At 49.7% G+C, this 19,023-nt stretch overlaps 1 protein-coding gene across 6 annotated transcripts; it reads left to right on the top strand.

Annotated features, from left to right (window-relative positions):
• The first annotated feature begins 283 nt into the window (after positions 1-283).
• Positions 284-19,019, top strand: COQ8B (coenzyme Q8B). 6 transcript variants are annotated; one of them, XM_090261456.1, is made up of 15 exons: positions 284-302; positions 1,355-1,459; positions 1,595-1,714; positions 1,860-1,926; positions 4,119-4,196; positions 7,610-7,732; positions 7,871-7,956; positions 8,930-9,070; positions 9,146-9,227; positions 9,976-10,069; positions 12,406-12,547; positions 12,697-12,804; positions 14,995-15,060; positions 17,733-17,819; positions 18,252-19,019. In XM_090261456.1, exons 2-15 carry the CDS (start codon positions 1,358-1,360, stop codon positions 18,552-18,554), a joined length of 1,599 nt encoding a protein of 532 aa, XP_090117582.1. In that variant the 5' UTR covers positions 284-302; positions 1,355-1,357; the 3' UTR covers positions 18,555-19,019. The 6 variants fall into 6 exon arrangements, with proteins under 6 accessions (XP_090117582.1, XP_090117577.1, XP_090117583.1 ...); XM_090261451.1 differs by lacking the exon at positions 284-302 and adding an exon at positions 863-986; XM_090261452.1 differs by lacking the exon at positions 284-302 and adding an exon at positions 867-947.
• The last annotated feature ends 4 nt before the right edge of the window (positions 19,020-19,023 follow it).

Raw genomic sequence — 19,023 nt, 5'->3', positions numbered from 1 at the left:
TCTGTGGGGGAAGTGTTCTATCCTCCTCCCAATGGTGAAAGAGGACCCAGCCAGCTGCTTCTATTCCAGACTCTGAGAAGACGGGTGAGTCAGCCTCCTGGGCAGGAGGGAACAGATTTTAAGCTGTTCTGTTCCCCCACCCCAACCCTCCCGCCCCAAGACACACACACCCAGATGGGCTGGGAGCTGGTGTTCTGAGATGCCAAGGATCCTGACTCACAATTGGGAATCTTGGCTGAGTGTGTTCTGGGAAATGTCAGGCCTACAGGAAACAGAGGAGTCCCACTCAGGCCATCCTGCAGGTGGGCGGGGAGCAGAGAGCAGGAAGTATGAAGAAACAGGGGCCCAGTGTGCAAGGGGCTGAGTGGGAGGGGGTTTGTGTGTGGGGGGGGGGTAGTTGAGGGTGCAAGAGGAAGACAATTGGCCAGCAAGGAAGGAGGTTTATCTGTGCAAGGGGGGAGGCTGGGGGGTGCCAGGATGAGGGGTTTGAAGCAGAGGGTGGTTGTGCAAAGTGAAGGGGCTCCATGTGCATGAGAAATGTTTCCTGGGAAGACGGGTGTTCAAAGGAGAGATGTTGAGCCTGCTGGGGGTAGAAATAAGAAAGGGGGTTCGCAAAATATTCGTGCAGAGGACACGTGTGGAGTATGTAAGGGAGAGTTGTTTGCCAAAAAAAAAAAACAACAGTGTAGGGAACAGAAAGGGCCCCTGCACACAGGCACTTTGACATGAGTGGAAGGGCACAAAAGCGCAGGTGTCTGCTCCCCGCTTGGCCCCTGAAATCTCACACTGATCCTAACGCCCAACCTCAGGCCCCGCCCCCTACGCACAGCAAAGAGTTCTTTGTGCCAGTCAGCGAGCCGCTGCTCCGTCATTGGCTAGTTGGCCGGAGTGAGACTCCAGGAAGCGCAAGAGGCCCCAAAGCTTTGGGGACCCAGAGCCCGGGAGAAGTGGGTGCTTAGCAACGGGGGGAGGCGCCCAGTAACGGGGTAAGGGGTGCACGAGAGGAATTGTAGGTGCCTAGCAACAGAGGTGAAGGCGGTGCCTAGCGACGAGGGGCGCTCAGAGAAGTGGAGAGGTAGCCTTGGAGAATCTGTGGGTGTCTAGCAACGGGGAAGGACCCAAGCAACGGCAGGGAGTGAGACAAGGGGAAAGTCATGTTTGGGGAGAGGAGCAGGAAGAGCTACGGGGTCCTAGCAACGAGAGAGGGAACCAGGTGAAACTGGAGGGACCTTTATCAGGGGAGGAAGTCTTTGCTGGGTGGACATGAGGAATGTGAGCGCTTGGGGTGGGGGAGCAAAGCAGGGAGGCCAGTCCCACCACTCCTATCCGAATAATTCCTCCCCTTCTCCCCCAGGCGATGTGGCTCGAGGTTAGGGGCCTACTGCGGGGGACCTGTGCACAACTGGGCCGGACTGTTGGTCTACCTTGTGGAGCCCTGGGGTCTGGGCCCCATTGGTGGGTAAGAGACTCGGGAGAGGTCTCCAAGGGGAAGAGCCTGAGGGAGGCGTCAGTGAGTAAAGGGACAGGGAGGAACCCAAAGGGCCAGGCAGACCTCATGTCTTGTACTCCTTGTCAATGTCCACATCTCTTGTAGGGGCCAGATGGGGGTTCTTGGGCCCAAAAGCTTCATCACGGTGGGCCTGGCAGAGGCCTGAGTGAGAAGGACATTTGCAAGGCCCGGGAGGCCCGTCTCAGGAAGACACCTCGGCCCCAGGTATCATTGCCTCCTATCTACCCAGCAGCACCCCATGCAGGTAGTTGGTGCCCTGAGCTTGGGGAAGGGTGTGGTGGCAGGTTGGTTGTACTCCCTGGGCACTATATCCACCTTCTCACTCTCAGACCTTCTGCCCATTTTCCAGCTGAGTGAGCGCTCTCGAGAACGCAAGGTGCCTGCCTCCCGCATCAGCCGCTTGGCTAACTTTGGGGGTAGGTATGACTGAGAGATTGTGACCTAGATCAGAGGAAGCACCATTTACAGAATGAAACAAGGAAGAGGGTGAATCAGAGACAGAGAGGAGGGAGAGATAAAAAGAGAATGAAAGCAAAGGCCTGCAAAACCAAGAGAAATAGAGGGGACGGTAACATTTATTGAGAACTTGGAAGAATGTGCAAGGTCCCATATATGTGATCTCTCTGCACCAAGTCAGTGATTGTTTATTTCCATTCTATAGATGAGGACGTGGAGGCTAAGCGAGGTGAAGTGATTTGACCCCACGTTAACAGCAGAATTTACAATTCAGGTCACAATCTGCATGAAATAATTTAATGGGTTGCAACCATCATTAAGAAAAAGAGTAGCAGCCCTGGCTGGTGTGGCTTAATGGATGGAACATTGGCCTGCGAACCAAAGGGTCACCAGTTCAATTCCCAGTCAGGTCACATGCGTGGGTTGCAGGCCAGGTTTCCAGCTAGGTCCCCAGCTGGGGGTGTGCAAGAGGCAACCATATATTGATGTTTCTCTCCCTCTCTTCCTCCCACCCCTTCCCCTGTCTCTAAACATAATAAATAAAATCTTTTTTTTTAAAGAAAAATAGAATTGAAAATATAAGTACACCTGTAGAGTAAGGGAAAAAAAAATTTTTTTATGAAACATTATATCATTGGTCTCTATTGGTTATAATGCAAATGTCTTCCTTACTGCATATTATGGTTCTAGCTTTAAAGACAATTCACAGTATAAAGAGGAGGTTGAATGCATTGGTTAGAGCTTTGACACTGGGCCCCCTAAGTTTCAAGGGGCTAATCTGCTGCATAACTCTGGATGAGTTACTTAACTTCTCTGAGCCTTGATTTCCCTTTTTTGTAAAATGAAGTTTTCTTGTAAAACCTACCTCACAAGGGTGTGAAAGCAATATGAATTAAAGCATATAAGGCACTAGGAATGGTTCCTGGCATGTAGAAGGTGCTCAGAAAATGCGAGCTACAACTATTTGCAGAGATGGTGACAGCGAGAGTCAGAGAGACTCGACATATCTGTAGAGACAAGGAGACAAGAGGAGGTGGAGGAAATCAGCCAGCGAGAACATCAAAAGGAGAAACAGAGAGAAAGGGGCCTAGATAGATATGCCAAGTGTAGGAGAGGGGGGAAATGGAGAAATAGCTGACTTAGGAAAGGTGAGCATGAAGAAAAGGAGGTATGGACAGAAAAACAAGTCATAGGAAGTCACAGAGAGGCTTGGGGAGATCATTTGGGAGCCTTCTTACCCTTGACTGTACACAAGAATCATCTGGGATGCTTAATAAAAATACAAATTCTGAGCTCTCAACTCAGGTCTGTTAAATCAGAACCCTAGGGGTGGGATGTGGGCACGATACTTTTTTTATTCAGAATTTTATGGTTTTATTAACACAAATACAATGTGTACACAATATATCTCTTCATTTTCTTTGCTGCGCAGCCTGGCATTGGAATTGGTGACTGATGGCCAGCTGGGCCGCTCTTTCCCCAATGGCTTTGCGATTCTTTGAGGAGACACTGTGAGCAGTCTCAGCAGAGTGAGATTAGTTGCACATCAGCAGCACTTCAAGCTCCTTGCCATTGTGGACCAAGCACTTTTGAGAGCCACTAGGCAGCATGCACTTTGTTTTCTTATTGCTCCCATAACCAGTGTTGGGCATCAAGATCTGGCCTTTGAATCTTCTGCACATCCTATTGTCAGTACCTCTGGGTTTCTGCCAGTTCCTGTTAATTTTGACATATTGGTCTGACTGGTGTCAGATGAACTTCTTGGTCCTCTTTTTGACAATCCTGGGTTTCATAAGGGGTCTGAGGGCAGCCATGGTGCACAGTAAGAGATAGCTGCCACCTCTGTAGGCAGCGCTGAGGAAGAGAGGTGGGCACCGTATTTACAGAAGCTCCTCATGTGACTCTAATGTGCTGCCAAGGTGAGAACTGCTGCACAGGAGCCAGGCCTGGAGAGAAAAGAGAGAAAGGGACAGCCTCACCTTGAAGGGAACCCAAGCAGGGAGAGTGAGTGAGAGACCGCGTTAGGAGCAGAGATGCACAGAGTGTTGGCTGCAAAGAGCTGGAAGACACGTGTGCACAGAGACGGAAGAGAGAGGGTCAGGGGAGAATGCTCTGGGCAAGTGGGCATTCAGGTTCCTCTCTCACTCCTCAGGATTGGCTGTGGGCTTGGGCCTGGGAGTGCTGGCCGAAGTGGCCAAGAAGTCCCTGCCAGGAGGATATCTACAGTCAGGTGAGTTAGTCACAGTGCCTGGGTTTGGACCCTGGCTTGGCTGTGTGACCTGGGGGAAGTCGCTTCATCCCTCAGAGCCCCAGTTTCCTCATGGGGAAAATGGAGGTGATGATAATATACCCACCTCTGAGGATCATTGTGAGGTGCTCAGGATAGGGTGGAGTCACTGTCAGAGTCCTGATGGATTGAGATTATTTGAGAAAAAAATGTAAGCCATCCAGAGTTGAGTTTCTAACTCTGAGCAGGAGAGGAAGGCTGAAAATAGGAGTGCTAGTTGGGGTCTGTGTCCCACAGAGATGGCATGAGATGCGTAGAGATCAGCCTCTTTGGGTAAAATTCCCCAACAAGTCAATGGCCAAAACAAAAATAGGAGTGGATATGTGAATATTCTAGATTTAAAAGAGACTAAAGAGCCCTGGCTGGTGTGGCTCAGTGGATTAAGCACTGGCCTGTGAACCAAAAGATCACTGGTTTCATTCCCAGTCAGGGCACATGCCTGGGTTGCATGCTAGGTCCCCAGTTGAGGGCGCATGAGAGGCAACCACACATTGATGTTTCTCTCCCTCTTTTTCTCCCTTGCCCTCTCTCAAAAAATAAATAAAATTTTTAAAAAAGAGAGAGAGGCTAACTGACAGATGGAAAGTGTGAATCATAATTGGATGTCAGCTTGAAAAAATAACTATATCCCAGGGATGTAAAGTACAACATTGAGAATATAGTCAATAATACTGTTATAACTATGTATGGTTGTCAGGTAGGTACTAAACTGGAGGCTGATCACTTTGTTATACAAATGTCTAAGCACTAAGCTGTGCACCTGAAACTAATATAATGAATGTCAACTGTAATTGAAAGGTAAAAAAAAAAAAATTAAAAGAAAAAAAAACTATAAAAAACTTTTGGGGACAATTGGGAAGATCTAAATATGGACTGGATAGTAGATATTAAAAAATAGTGTTAATTTTCTTAGGTGTGATTATGGCACTGTGATTGTGTAGGGGAATATCCTTATTTTTAGCACAGGTTGAGTACAACTCCATGGAAATGAGTCAGCAAAAAGTAATAGTAAGTGGTCACACACACAGAGATAAAGCAGAGGAAGCAGGATATTAAAATATTTGAATTGGGTGTGCAGGTGTTCATGATGGAACTTTTCTCTCTGTTTGAATTTTTTCAAAGTAAAAAGTTGGAGGTAGATAGAGGACTTGGCTTTAGGAAAAGGCCAAAGTGAGCTTATACAGTGCTTTGCCACTGTTGCGCTGTGACTCAGGGCTGGGCAGTGTACCTCTCTGAATCTCTTGCTTTCTCAACTTGAAAATTAAGGCATTGGTAGTTCTTACTTCCTGGGGTGATTGTGGGGATTCTGCCAGAGAATCCAGAGAGACACGTAGAATTCTCCATGGCACAGGGTGAGCCCTCAATAAAGAGCTCAATAACTTTTTAAATACAATAAAAGTGTATTGATGCTTTATTGAGTAGTAATATAATTTGCATATAGACCTGTGTACATATCATTTTCACAGAGTGGACGCATTTATGCACCCAGATTGAGAAACCTTAGAACAGCATTTCTGAAACTTTTTTGGTCTCAGGACCTCTACACACCCTTAAAACTGAGGAATGGATTTTAAAAATGTGTTATATCCATGCAATGGAATATTATTCAGCCATAAAAAGGAATGAGCCCCAGTTGGTGCGACTCAGGGGATTGAGCACCGGCCTGCAAACCAGAAGATTGCAAGTTCAATTCCCAGTCAGGGCACATGCCTGGGTTGCAGGCCAGGTCCCCAGTTGGGGGTATGCAAGAGGCAACTGATGGATGTTTCTCCTCCCTCTCTTTCTCCCTCCCTTCCCCTCTCTCTAAAAATAAACAAAAATTTTTAAAAGAAGGAATGAAGTACTGATTCATGCTATAGTGTGGATGAATCTTGGAAACACTATCCTAAGTAAAAGAAGCCAGGCACAAAAGGCCACATATTGTATGATTCCATTTACATGAAACGCCCAGAATAGGGAAATCTGTGGAGACAGAAAGCAGATTAGTGGTTTCCTGGGGCTCAAAGGAAGCAATTGGAGAAACTGGGGGAGGGCGGAGGTGACTGCTAATAGGAAGAGGTTTCTCGTTGGGCGATGAAAATGTTCCAAATTGGTTGTGCGGAGAGTTGCACAACTAACTCCGTGTACTAGAAGCCGCTGAACTGTATGCATCAATGGGCGACTTACACGGTATGAGGATTATATCTTAATAAAGTTGTTGAAAAATAGAATGAGGACTCCCAAAGAGCTTGTTTATGTGGATTGTATTTATGGATATTTACTGTATTGGAGGTTGAAACAGAATTTTGAAACACAAGAACACATGCACACATTTCATCAGCCATCAGAACAATGGCATCATCAGAGGTCATGGAGCTTCTAGGAAACTCCACTGAATATTTGTGGGAGAATGAGAGTAAAAAGGGGTGAATAACATTCATATTATTATGATAATATAATTTTTAATCTTCCCTTGAGGATATGTTTATTGATTTTAGAGAGAGAGTATGGGAGAGGAAGAGAGAGGGAGATACATCAATGTAAGAGAGAAACACTTCCCGTACATGCCAGACCAGGGATTGAACCTGCAACCTAGGGATGTGCCCGGACTGAGAATCAAGCCCACAACCTTTTGGTATTAGGACGATCCTCCAGCCAATTGAGCCACCTGGCCAGGGCATATTATGGTAACATTTTTAATCTCACAGACCTTCTGAAGGGTCTCAGGGATCCTCATGGGTCCCCCAGATGACACTTTAAGAATTGCTTCCCCGGTTCTCCAGAAGTTTCTCTCATGCCCCATCCTGGCCATTCTCCCCACCAAGGGTAACCACTTTCTTGGCTTCTGACTCTGAGATCACTTTGGGCAGTTGGACTCTTTACACCAATGTAACGAGACAGTGAGTGTATATTGGTATGTGTCTGGTTCTCTACATCCATACATTCTGTTTGGGAGAGGCATCCATGTTGCTGTGAGTGGATGTAGGTTATTTATTCCATACTCTGGTAGTCACTCTGTGACTGTTGTACAATTCCTTTGTTCATTGTATTGATATTCACTTGGGGTGTTTCCAGTTTGGGACTGTTATGAATAGTGCTGTGATGACTGTTCTTGGAATATCTGTCAGTGGACACATTTGTTTTGGGAGAGAAGTAGCTTCTGGTATAGGTGTATGCTTTACTAGAAACTTGCCATTGTTTTCCAAAGGGCTTGTGCCACGGCACCGTCATCAACACGGTTGGCAGTCAGGCTGCTCCACATTCTTGCCAACACTTAGTATTGTCTTTTTCATTTCAGTCATTCCAGTGGGTATGTAGTGGTGCTATACTGATTATATTTATGGTTGTAATACTAACAATCATTCTCTCCATCCCAGAGGGTGGCTCCCAGCCCAGCTCCAGTCCTTTCCTGTCAGAGGCCAATGCTGAGCGGATTGTGCAGACCTTGTGTACAGTTCGGGGGGCCGCCCTCAAGGTTGGCCAAATGCTCAGCATCCAGGGTACAGCATGACCTTCAACCACTGACCTTACTTCTACCCTACGCCACCCACCAACAAGCCCCAACATCAGGTACTCCCACAGGGGCCCCTCGCCTCCTCCCTTACTGCTTCCCTTTTCCCTTGCCCCTGTCTTCCAAGATAACAGCTTCATCAGCCCCCAGCTGCAGCGCATCTTTGAGCGGGTCCGCCAGAGTGCTGACTTCATGCCCCGCTGGCAGATGCTGGTGAGTGCCCAGTGAGGGAAGGCTGACCTGGGAGGTGGGCTCCACCTTCCTGTCTCTCCTGGCTGTAATTACTGCTCTATTCCCTAACTAACTTTGAACCTCAGTTTTCCCATTTGTAAAACAGATCACCAAAGGACCCCCTCCCCCCCATAGGACTGTTGTGATGATTAAATGAGGGTGGTGTAGAGCACATGGTCTGACCACTGGCCAGCTCAGTGAGCTGTTCAAGTGGCAGTGAGCGCAGTGTTAGAGGCCAGACTTCGTGAGTTCAAACCCTGGCTCTGCCACTTCCCACATTTGTGGTCTCAGACCTGTGGCTTGACCTCTCTGTGCCTCAGTGTTCTCATCTGTGAAATGGTCATAGTGATAGCAGTACCCCCATCATAGTGTTACATAAATTAGTATACAGAAAGCACTTAGAAGGGCCCCTGACACACTGTGAGTGACATGCAAGTTTTAGCTGTTATTACCTTTTTTTTTTTTTTTAATTAAAGGAGAATGTGTCTGTAAATAAGTAGGCACAGCCCCTGGCACTGAGTAAGTGCCCAAGCCACAAGCTGTTCTTCCAATGACTGGGTAAGGGTTTGCAACCCAGAATACAGCCGCCTGCCTTCTGACCTCTGTTCTACTCACTCACCATATGATCCTAGGCAATTATTGCTGCTCCTGTGAACCACTCTGAACAGGACCCAGCCCACAGGAAGCTCTCCGTAAATTTTAACCCTTATTTATCGCGTTAACTTTGAGTTTATACCAAGCTGGGCTGGGTGGGCCTCCCAGTCCAGCAGTGCCTAGGCTGGGAGACCTCTCTCTGAGCTTCAATTTCCTCATCTGTAAAGTGGGGTAGCAGCCAATAGCTTAGCCCAGGTCCAGTGTGTGGTGAATGCTGGAGTTATTCGCTTGTAAAGTGCTTGGCTCAGGGAGTGAGCTCAGCTGCTAATCATGGTGATGATTGTTACCCCACTCTCTCCAGAGAGTTCTGGAAGAGGAGCTCGGCAGGGACTGGCAGGCCAAGGTGGTCTCTTTGGAGGAGGTGCCCTTTGCCGCTGCCTCTATTGGGCAGGTACACCAGGGAATGCTGAGGGATGGGACAGAAGTGGCTTTGAAAATCCAGGTGAGAGGGGAAGCTGGATGGGTGGCAGTGGGACCTTGCTGTCCCAGAGGAGTGACTCCCTTCCTTCCCTTGCAGTACCCAGGCGTTGCTCAGAGCATCCAGAGTGATGTCCAGAACCTGTTGGCCGTTCTCAAGATGAGCATGGCCCTGCCTGACGGTGAGGTGCCCACTGTAGGGCGGGCACCCTGTAGAGAGGAAGTGGGGCTGGATGCAGGGAGAGCCAGAGGGTAGCAGCTTGGGCAGGGTGTGCCTGTGTGTGAGTGTGTCTGAGACAGAAGGAAGGGACACCAAGGCAGGGAGAGTGCAGTGTGCAAGCGTGTAAGAAAAAGACAAACTTGGAGATTCTGACAGACACAGAGAGACAGAAGCCCAGGCTGAAATGTAGAAACAGGCACACAGAGGTGTGCAGAGAGGGACTGAAAAAGAGCCACCGAAGTAGTAAGAGAGTGTGAGTGGGACCTCATGTCTGTGTTAAAGCACATGAGAGTGTGTGTGTGTGTGTGTGTGTGTGTGTGTGTGTGTGTGTGTGAGAAAGAGAGAGAGAGGCGTGACGGGGGAGGCAGAGGCAGAAGTAAGACTGAGACAGAATGTGAGAGTGGGAAAAAGAAAGAATAGGTGTCATGTGTGACTACGAAAGAGATGCCTAAGGACTGGTGTGCGTGCCTGTGGAAGAGACAGACCCAGGAGAGAGCCTTAAGAGGCCCCACGGCTGTATGAGGACAGAGGGGAGGTGTGTGGATAGACAAGGGGGTAAAGACTTGGAGCCGAAGGCCTGAGAGACAGCGACAGAGTGAGAGACAGGACTGGCAAGAGAAGACACTCATGAGTGGGAGCCTGAGGGGTTGGGAGGTGGGGGTGGGGGCACAGGCCGTGGCCTTCCTTAGCTGACGCGGCTTCCCCATCAGGCCTGTTTGCTGAGCAGAGCCTGCAGGCCTTGCAGCAGGAGCTGGCTTGGGAGTGTGACTACCGTCGTGAGGCAGCTTCTGCCCAGAACTTCAGGTGAGCTGAGCCCCTAGCAGGCCCCTCAGGGACCTCTTCCTTCCAACTTCCCTCCTTCCTTCCCTCCCAGGCTGAGTAGGAAGTGGAGCCCTGGGGTGGGGCTGGCAAACTCTTTTCCTCTTCGTTCTTGTGTTCATCCATTCGTCCCTTCCCTCATTACCTCATTTATCCCCTGTGTCCTCTGTGAGCTTGGGCATGTCACTTCCTCTCTCCACATGTCAGTTTTCTCATCTTTGGAATGAGTCGGGTAACCACTTCAGTCAAGGGGGCCAGATAATGGGTTACCTGCTGCACTGACAAAGCTTGAGTGATCTGGTAGTGTCAAGAGTTCAAGAGAATGGGGCTCCAGGGCATCCCTTATATACTGTAGGCAGGAGGAGATATTGAGATGAGGATTTGGGAGAACAATTTGGCATCATATAATAAGGCTGGATATTCACATACAACCTAATAATTGCCCTCCTGGCTAAATACTCTAGGGTCACTGATGGCAGTGTACACCATCAGATTTTTCCCAAATGCTTGGAGCAGCAATAGCCCCAAATTAGACACAACCCAAATCTATGAAATTCATCCAGCGGTGTGGGTAAATAAATTATGGTATATTCATCGGTGGAATATCATACAGCAGCAAAAATGAATGAATTATAACTACTGGGAACAGTGTGGTTGCATCCTAGAAGCGTTGTGATATGCAGCAATTAACTATACCTCAGTGAGATCCTCCACAGTGTAGGCCACACATATATGGAGCCAAGCTCTGTAAATACAGAGTAAGAGAAAGGGCAGTAAAAGGCAATGGTTAGGGGTATGGGCCTGGACAGACAGATGTGGGCTCCAGCCCCAGGTCAGCCCTTACCAGTCTGGGTGGCCTGAATCTGCACATTGGCCTTGAGAGAATATCCTCCCAGGGAGTGAAAAGGGAACTGTACTGATTAAATGCTTAGCACGGGGTGGTTTAAAGCTCAGAGATTTTATTAACAAGGACAGAAATACAAGCCTGAAGCCTGAAGTAGGACCTGGAGGAGGAAGATCCCCCAGGAGGAAGGGAGCCAGACAGAACACTCCCTATGGGATCTGGGGAGAGCCCACCCCCCCTACCCCACAGGATTTGCCAGTGTCCTTAGGATAAAACCTATATGGGTTCCCCTGGCCCCTCCCCATCTCCCTGACACCTACCTTACTCTACTCCAGCCATCCCACAGGTCCCCACCCAGAGGCCTTGCTCATACTCTCTGCCTCCCAAATCTTTCATTGACACACTTATCTCAAGCTATTGGTCTGTCTGTTTGTTAGAGGATGATCTCTGCTGTGTGTAAGGAGTAGGCCTGGGCCTCATCCACTGCTCTGCCCTCAGCATTGCCCAGCTCAGGGACAGACACTGAGAAAAATGCTTTCCCTTAATTAACCAGTGTTCCCAATAATGACTCCAAGGAGTGGCCCAACAATATCAGTCTCTGTGGACTCAGAGATTTGTATATCAGCGACTGCTTATTGGATGAATTAATAAGTTGATGAAAAAGTAATGTTTACAGAGCTAATATGTTGAGCTCATCATGGGGCAACCGAATATCATGGAAGTATTTCCGGTAGTCGCTGGTTCGATCTTCCAGTCAGGGTACATCAGAGAAGGAAAACTCTGACTCCAAAAAACCTCCGCTGCCTTGCGGCATACCTCTTCAGGGGAAAGGCTAAGGGAGTAAACCCCGACAGAAAATCCGGAGCCGGAGTCCCTAAGGCGGTTTGACGTTGTAGTCAACACCGGCAACTCCTGCGGCGCACCTGAACCCAAGCTGTATCGACTCCGTCTTTCCCTTGGACCCTTCAGCTGCGAAGAGAGGGGGGGTCTGCTGCATGGGCAACAGCAGACCCTCCATATTACCCTGCCCAGGCTCTGTAGCTTCAGCGTCATCACAAGATGTCGATTCAACACGGGAGGAGACAGATACCATGTCACTCCCGAGTCGGACTGCACAGCCATTCTTGGCGGTGCAGATAGACTCTTAAGAAGCTACACCATCGTCTCTCGAGACGGACGGCTGCCGACGACGATTTCCGGTAGAGAAGTGGTAACTGGGTCTTCAGCAGCTGGCTTAGGGGCAGACACAGAGTAGGCCTTATGGAGATGTTTGTTGAATGAATGAATGAAAACCTGAATGAATGTCAGTCCAGCCAGGTATTGACCATCACTCAGAGCACACAGAGGCAAGAGCAGGGGAGAAGGGAAGACAAGACATAGATTGTTCATGGAGGACTTCTCAGAGGAGGAGGCCTCGAGCTGGGCCACAGGGGCCTGCTGCTCTGCGTCCCATCCCCTCCCCTCCCTTCTGCCTCAGGCAACTGTTGGCAGATGACCCCTTCTTCCGAGTGCCGGCGGTGATTAAGGACCTCTGCACAACACGGGTCCTGGGCATGGAGCTGGCTGGTGGGGTCCCCTTGGACCAGTGCCAGAGCCTGAGCCAGGACATCCGGAACCAGGTACATGGTCTTTGGGACAAGCAGGGAGGGTGCTGCCCCAGGGCAGACCCAGCAGGGTCAACCAGACCCACAGTTCCTCTCTAGGCCCTCGAGGGCTTTACAGGGACAGATGACTCCAAGGTGTCTGTTACTCCTTCTCCCTACCCCAGATCTGCTTTCAGCTCCTGCGGCTGTGTCTGCGGGAGCTGTTTGAATTCCGATTCATGCAAACGGACCCCAACTGGGCCAACTTCCTGTATGATGCCTCCAGCCACCAGGTTGGTTCCTTGTGATGTGTGTCAGGGTACATTAGCTGCTGTGACAGATATTTTCAGATATTTCAGTAGCTTAATGCAACAGTAGTTTACTACCCACATGACAGGATGGGGTGATACGGAGACCCAGACTCCTTCCTTTTTGTGATTGTGCTGTCCTGGGGAGGGAAAGAGAGATTGAGAGCATAATCCCCTGCCTAACTGCTTTGACCAGAAGTGACACATCATTCCTTTTACCATTCTGTTGATGAGAACTGTTCACACAATCAGTCTAGGTGCAAAGGATGCTGGGAAATGGAGTCGCTGGCTAGGCAGTGGCTTCCTAGCGGCAATGTGACAGTATAGAAGAGGGAACACAACTTTTGGAAGGCAGTCATCACTGCCACACTTGTCACTCATTTAGAATGCACCAAGCTCCTCTGCCTCTTGATAATGATACCAAGACAACCCTGATCCTTACTTTCTCAGAGCTTGTGATCCAGTGGCGGGACCCCATCACCAGACAGGGGTGACCTAGAGTAGTTAGTACCATGATAGAGAAGCACAGGCCAGAGTTGTCACTCATGGGGAGGTCCAGGGGGCTATGAAAAGCCAGGGAAAGTGGCTGACCTGTATGGGTGGGGTCAAGAAAATCTTGAAGGAAGTGCCATTGAAATTGAAACCAGAAAGATGAAAAGAGGATAGCCATCTAAAGAGCAGGGAAAGCATTCCTGGCAGAGAACACAGTGTGTCCAAAGGCCTGGGGATAAGAGTTTGGTTGGAAAGAGTCTCAGTGTGCATGGTTGCCAAATGGCTCTCCAACGTGGTCTGTCTGCATTCAGTCTCTAGAGGCATCTTTCTCAAACACAGATCTGGCCACGCTGTCCCTTCCACAGTGCCCTACACCCTCAGGTTCAAGTCTGAGCCCTTTACTGAATGTGAAGTGGCTCCACTGAGTCTCCAGCCGCAGTCCCTTGCCACTGCCTTCTCCCCAAGTACACACACACCCTGTACTCTTCCTAAGCTGACACCCCAATGAGGGGTTTTTCTAACCTTGGGAAGTGATATATTTCCCAAGTCCTGATGTCAATTTATTTACATTTTTTAATTTTAAAGGCATAGAATAGAATCAGTGTGTCACAGATGGAAGGGAGCTATAATATATCAGGACACTTTTTCTTTTCTTTTTTTTGGAGAAGGAGAGAAACATCAATGTGTGGTTGCTTCTCACACACCCCCAACCAGGGACCCAGCCCACAACGCAGGCATGTGCCCTCACTGGGAATCGAACCGGCGACCCCCTGGTTCACAGGCCACCACTCAGTCCACTGAGCCACACAGCCAGGGCTAATATATCAGGACACTTTTGTTTGATGTTTATATTTATGTGGCATTGGCACTGGTGCCCAGTATAATCTGCATTTCTTACTATGGGTTATGATCAATAGTCTGAAACTCCACAGCCCTAGAGAAACTCCTACATATGCATTAATTAAGCACTGTTTTTAGTAGCAAAACCCAGAAACACCCACTATGTTCATCAACCAGATAAATGTCCTGTGATATAGTCATGCAATGAAGTCCTTACACAGCAGTGAGAAAATGAATGAATGAGGCAGAGCTGCACATAGCAGTGGGGATAGATTGTAAAATCATATTGGGCATAAGGAACAAATTTCAGGATAACTATCATAAATACCATTTATGTGAAGTTTAAATACAGAAAACATGACTTGTTCATGTGTGCACAGTTGTAGAAAATGTAGAAATACACACATGGTCATTTCAGGAAATAATAATTTAATAAAAATTTCAGGAAAGTGGTGACCCTAGAAAAGAGGGTGGGGTCATGAGGAAGGTAGGATTAGTCCCAGATACATGAGAGGCCCCGCCTGGATTGGTATTATTTTATACTTTAAGCTGGGAGGTTAGATTTGTATTCATATATTTTATTCTCTGGATTTTTATTTTCTTTGCCTAAAACACATTATTATAAAAATAATTATGACCAAAAAATAAATAAATAAAAGCTTTATGTGGGGGTGGCTTAGAATTGTGGTGACCAGAGGCCAGGAGCCCAGGGAGACAGCAGGCAGGAATTCTGGCAGGAGAAGACAAGGTGTAGGGAGGGAAGGATGGACCCAGGCCACCCCCAATAGACAATGGGGAGCCTTGGTGGACTCCTGGCATCCCTTTCACCATTATCGTTCCCAGGTGACCCTGTTGGACTTCGGTGCAAGCCGAGAATTTGGGACCGAATTCACAGACCATTACATCGAGGTAAGTACCTCCCCCCCCCCCAACCTGTGGTCTGAAGGGCCGAGGCTCAAGCTGGATATTGAGGCAAGGGTGGGAAGGAGAACTACAGTATCTGGAATTAAGAAAAAATAGTAGTATTAATAACAGCTAACAAATACCAAACACTATTATGTCAGGTGTTGTTTTAAGTGCTATACATGTGGTAACTGATTTAAACCATACAGCAACTCCACGGGGTAAGGGCCATTTTTTGCCCCATTTTACAGACCAAGTAACTGGGGCTCAGAGAGGTTAAGTCACTTGCCCAAGGTCACAGCAGACCTGGGATTCAAACTCAGGTGGTATGGATCTAGAGCCCATGCTCCCAACCCTGACTAGCCTCCTAAGAGAGAGGCTCACAAAGGCCATCCTGTCACCAACCCACAACCCACACTGTCCAGGATCTTGGTGTCCAGCCTTGCCCTTACATACCTCCCTGGCAGGCTACTTCCTACTGAGCTGCTCTATCCTCAAGAAGTGCTTCCTCACCTGTTGCTTGTCCCTCCCACTAATTTGGGTCAATTTGTCTCAGAGGCAGGAGAGAACACCATCTCATTAATTGGTGAGATTGGACATTCAGCCTGGGTTTTCTGATCATTTAATCATCAATTCAAACATTCTTTGATACCACCTCTGTGCCCAGCCCTACTCTGGGTAATAATGGGGACAATAGTGACCAATCCAATCCAAGTCCCCACTTTCAAAGAGCTCACAGTCCAGTGGGGGTGCAAACAGTGAAGATCCAGAGTGGTCAGGGCTGGGATGAGGAGGCTCAAGGCACTGTGGGAGCTCAGAGAAGCCTGGCCCAGCTTAGGAAGAGAGGGAGGGCTTCCTAAGCGAGGAGATTATTAGAGTTGAGACCTGAGGGATGAGGAGACCAATAAGGAAGAAGCTAGGAGTGTATTCCAAATCCACAACATGTACAAAGGCCAAGAGGTGAGAAGAGATATTCCCATTAAAGTAGCACTTCTCAGACTTTAATGTGCATGTGAAACCCCCTCACCCCCCATGACCCTGTTGCCGTGCAGATTCTGGTCTGAAGTTAGGCATAAGATGATGCATTGCTAACACACAGCCAGATGATGCAGAGCTACTGGTACAGGAACCACACTTTGAGAAGTAAAGTCCTAGGGGACCAAAATGAAGTTCATATTCTGACTGGCAGTCCAGAGAGGGGGTGGGGATGGGGGGGCAGAGAAGGAGCCAGCAATGAGATTGGAACCAAATCACTTTGGGTCTCAGAAGCCATGCTTTGTAGCTTGTACTTTATATGGGTGCCCAGTGGGGCCATAGGATGGATTTGAGCAGGAGAGGGGCACAGTCAGAATTAGGAAGCCCCCTCTGAATAACAAGTGGTCTTTAAGACTGGGAGCTGGGAGCTCAGGGAGGCAGGGGGGAAAGGAAGAACAGTGTCTGGGACAAGGCCCAGGGTTCTGGCTTGGGTACTGGGCATGGTGGGGCCATCCTTGACGTGGGGATAAGAAGGAGGGGCTGGTAACCCCCACTTCCCGCCACATATATAGGCTCCTTGGGGCTGGCCCTCTGCGGGCCACTTGGGTAGTTGGGACATCTCTTGCCTCCCACCCCCAGACTATTTAGCATGGCCTTCCTGCCACCTCCCCAGTCTTTTCCAATTTAAAAAAGCCCTGTCACACTGGCCCCCAAAGACCATATAGGCCTCAGAGATGGCCAGACAGGCTCAGGCAGGGAAGCCAAGATGGAATGGAACTGACAGATTTAATCCTGTATTCCCCTTCCTCTCAAGAAAGGGCAACTCACTGGTAAAGGGATATCCAGGTTCCATTCCTCGCCTTTCTGTTGCACACTATGAGCCTGTTTTCTCATCTGTGAGGTTAGGACCCTCACATGCACCTGTTACTAATAATAGCACCTGAATATATTTATGGTGCTTCCTACATGCCAGCACAGTGCTCAGCACTTCCTAGCTATCATCCTCTTTAACCTCACAACAACCGCATGAGGAAGATAATTCCATCCTCCCCACTTAACAGATGAGAAATCGGAGGCCTGAGGCAAAGCCAAGTGGCAGAGCTGAGACTGAGCCCAGGCAGCTTCTCTCTGTCTGTCTTTGTGCCCTCAATTCCCACCACCAAGTATGCACTCATGGCTGTGGAGGGGTGTCTAGCTAATTTGCTAAACAAAAGTTCACCAAAGGCCTCCTGAGTGCCAGAGCTTGTGCCACATGGGACTGAATCCACCTGGGATCCCTGCTGTCTCAGGGCTCCAAGTCCAGTGCCAGAGGCAGACATCAATCAGGTGATCAGAGATGGCCCAGTGGCAACCTTGGGCACAGTTTTGGGTCACGTCCTTGGCCACATGAGTATTTGGACTCATGAGCAGGACTTGGCATTTATTTTCCTCTGTGCCTAGTTTCCAGGCAACCTCTATGTTCCCAGCCTGGTGGGAAGAACCCCTGACCACTCCCACCCCCCAGGCTCTGGGACAGTCTTGAGACACAGCTGGGCAAGGTGAGGCAGGAGAGGCTTCTAGGTGAGAGGCCCAAGGCAGATGAGAAGGGAAGTGGGTACAGGGAGGGCCTGACTACTGCTTCCTGTCTCCAGTCCCCAGACCCCTCCATGAACCCTTGAACTCCACGGGGCCTTTGACTCTGTGTCCCACACCCATCTACCCAGGTGGTGATGGCAGCAGCCAGTGGAGACAGAGACCGGGTCCTGCAGAAATCCCAGGACCTCAAATTCCTCACAGGCTTTGAAACCAAGGTTGGGAGTCACTGGGGGAGTAGGGTATGGTGTCTCTTGTGTGTGTGTGTGGGGGGGGGGCTGCTTAACTCTGCTGGGGAACTCTGGGGAAATGGGGAACTGCTGATCTATACTTGGGGGCTCTGGGGAAGAGTGGAGGTAATGGGGGTTGCTTGGCCTCAGGAACCCTGGGAAATGGGCACCACTTACCTATTCTAGAGGAAGGGAGGCTGCTTCTCTGGTCTACTGAGTGAGGTCTGCTTGTGTATGGGAGGCTCTGAGAGGGAGTGAAGGGCCGTTGCTTTCGGGAGGAGTTCGGGGCTGCTTGCCTTCCAGGGGCTCTGGAAGCAGTCTGCGGCTTGTGTTCATACTGGACATTGTGAGGGAGCTGGGAGCTGCTTGTTAGTTCTGGGTTAAGTGGAGGGCTGTGCCTCTGCTCTCCCCAACCCCTAGGCATTCTCCGACGCCCATGTGGAGGCTGTGATGATCCTGGGAGAGCCCTTCGCCACCCAGGGCCCCTATGACTTCGGGGCGGGGGATACTGCCCGCCGCGTGCAGGGCCTCATCCCGGTGCTGCTGCAGCACCGGCTCCGCCCACCGCCTGAGGAGACCTACGCCCTGCACCGCAAGCTGGCGGGGGCTTTCCTGGCCTGCGCCCGCCTCCGCGCCCAGGTCCACTGCCGGGACCTCTTCCAGGACACCTACCGCCGCTACTGGGCGGGTCGCCAGGCTCAGTCGCTGCCCAAAGCCTCCTGACCAGGGGGGCGGTCCGGTCAGACCCCTCAGACAGCTTCCCTCCGGGGAATCCGGCCAGTAGAGGACCACGCTTTCCACTCTGCTCCGGTCTGGGGACGCCTCCCGCGACTTCCCAGTCTTGCCTAGGGACCGGAATCCTGGGGCTAGGGAACTCCCCACTTCACGCTCCCATATCCTGCTCTCCTCAGCCCAAAGTAGGCATCAGGGACCTCCAAAGATTAATTTATTTCTGCCAACATCTGAGAGAGCTTCAGGCACTGCATACCGTGTGAAGACGCAGACATCTAGAGGGGAGCCCCTCGCCTGTGTCTCACAGATCTGGCCAATGAGAGGGAGGGGTGTTAGTTGGAGGCCGCCCTCACCTTTGCCCCCTCACCGCTTGACCAGTTGCCTCCTCCCCATCCATCCTCTGTGTTGGGGTATCTGAACCTTCAGTCTGAATAAAAGCAGCCCTCTCCTTCCCCAGCTC

The sequence above is a fragment of the Furipterus horrens genome, unplaced genomic scaffold (assembly GCF_987537825.1).
Source record: "Furipterus horrens unplaced genomic scaffold, mFurHor1.1.pri manual_scaffold_13, whole genome shotgun sequence".
In the NCBI taxonomy this organism is placed as follows: Eukaryota; Metazoa; Chordata; class Mammalia; order Chiroptera; family Furipteridae; genus Furipterus; species Furipterus horrens.
Note: the sequence above shows the minus strand (reverse complement) of the source record. Positions and strands in the feature narration are given on the sequence as shown.

Excerpts from the sequence above, each read along its gene's own strand:
- COQ8B (XM_090261456.1), top strand. The coding sequence starts at position 1,358 with ATGTGGCTCGAGGTTAGGGGCCTACTGCGGGGGACCTGTGCACAACTG. Across the intron at positions 1,460-1,594 it reads GGTCTGGGCCCCATTGGTGG|GGGCCAGATGGGGGTTCTTG; the intron begins GTAAGAGACTCG and ends CATCTCTTGTAG. Across the intron at positions 4,197-7,609 it reads AGGAGGATATCTACAGTCAG|AGGGTGGCTCCCAGCCCAGC; the intron begins GTGAGTTAGTCA and ends TCTCCATCCCAG.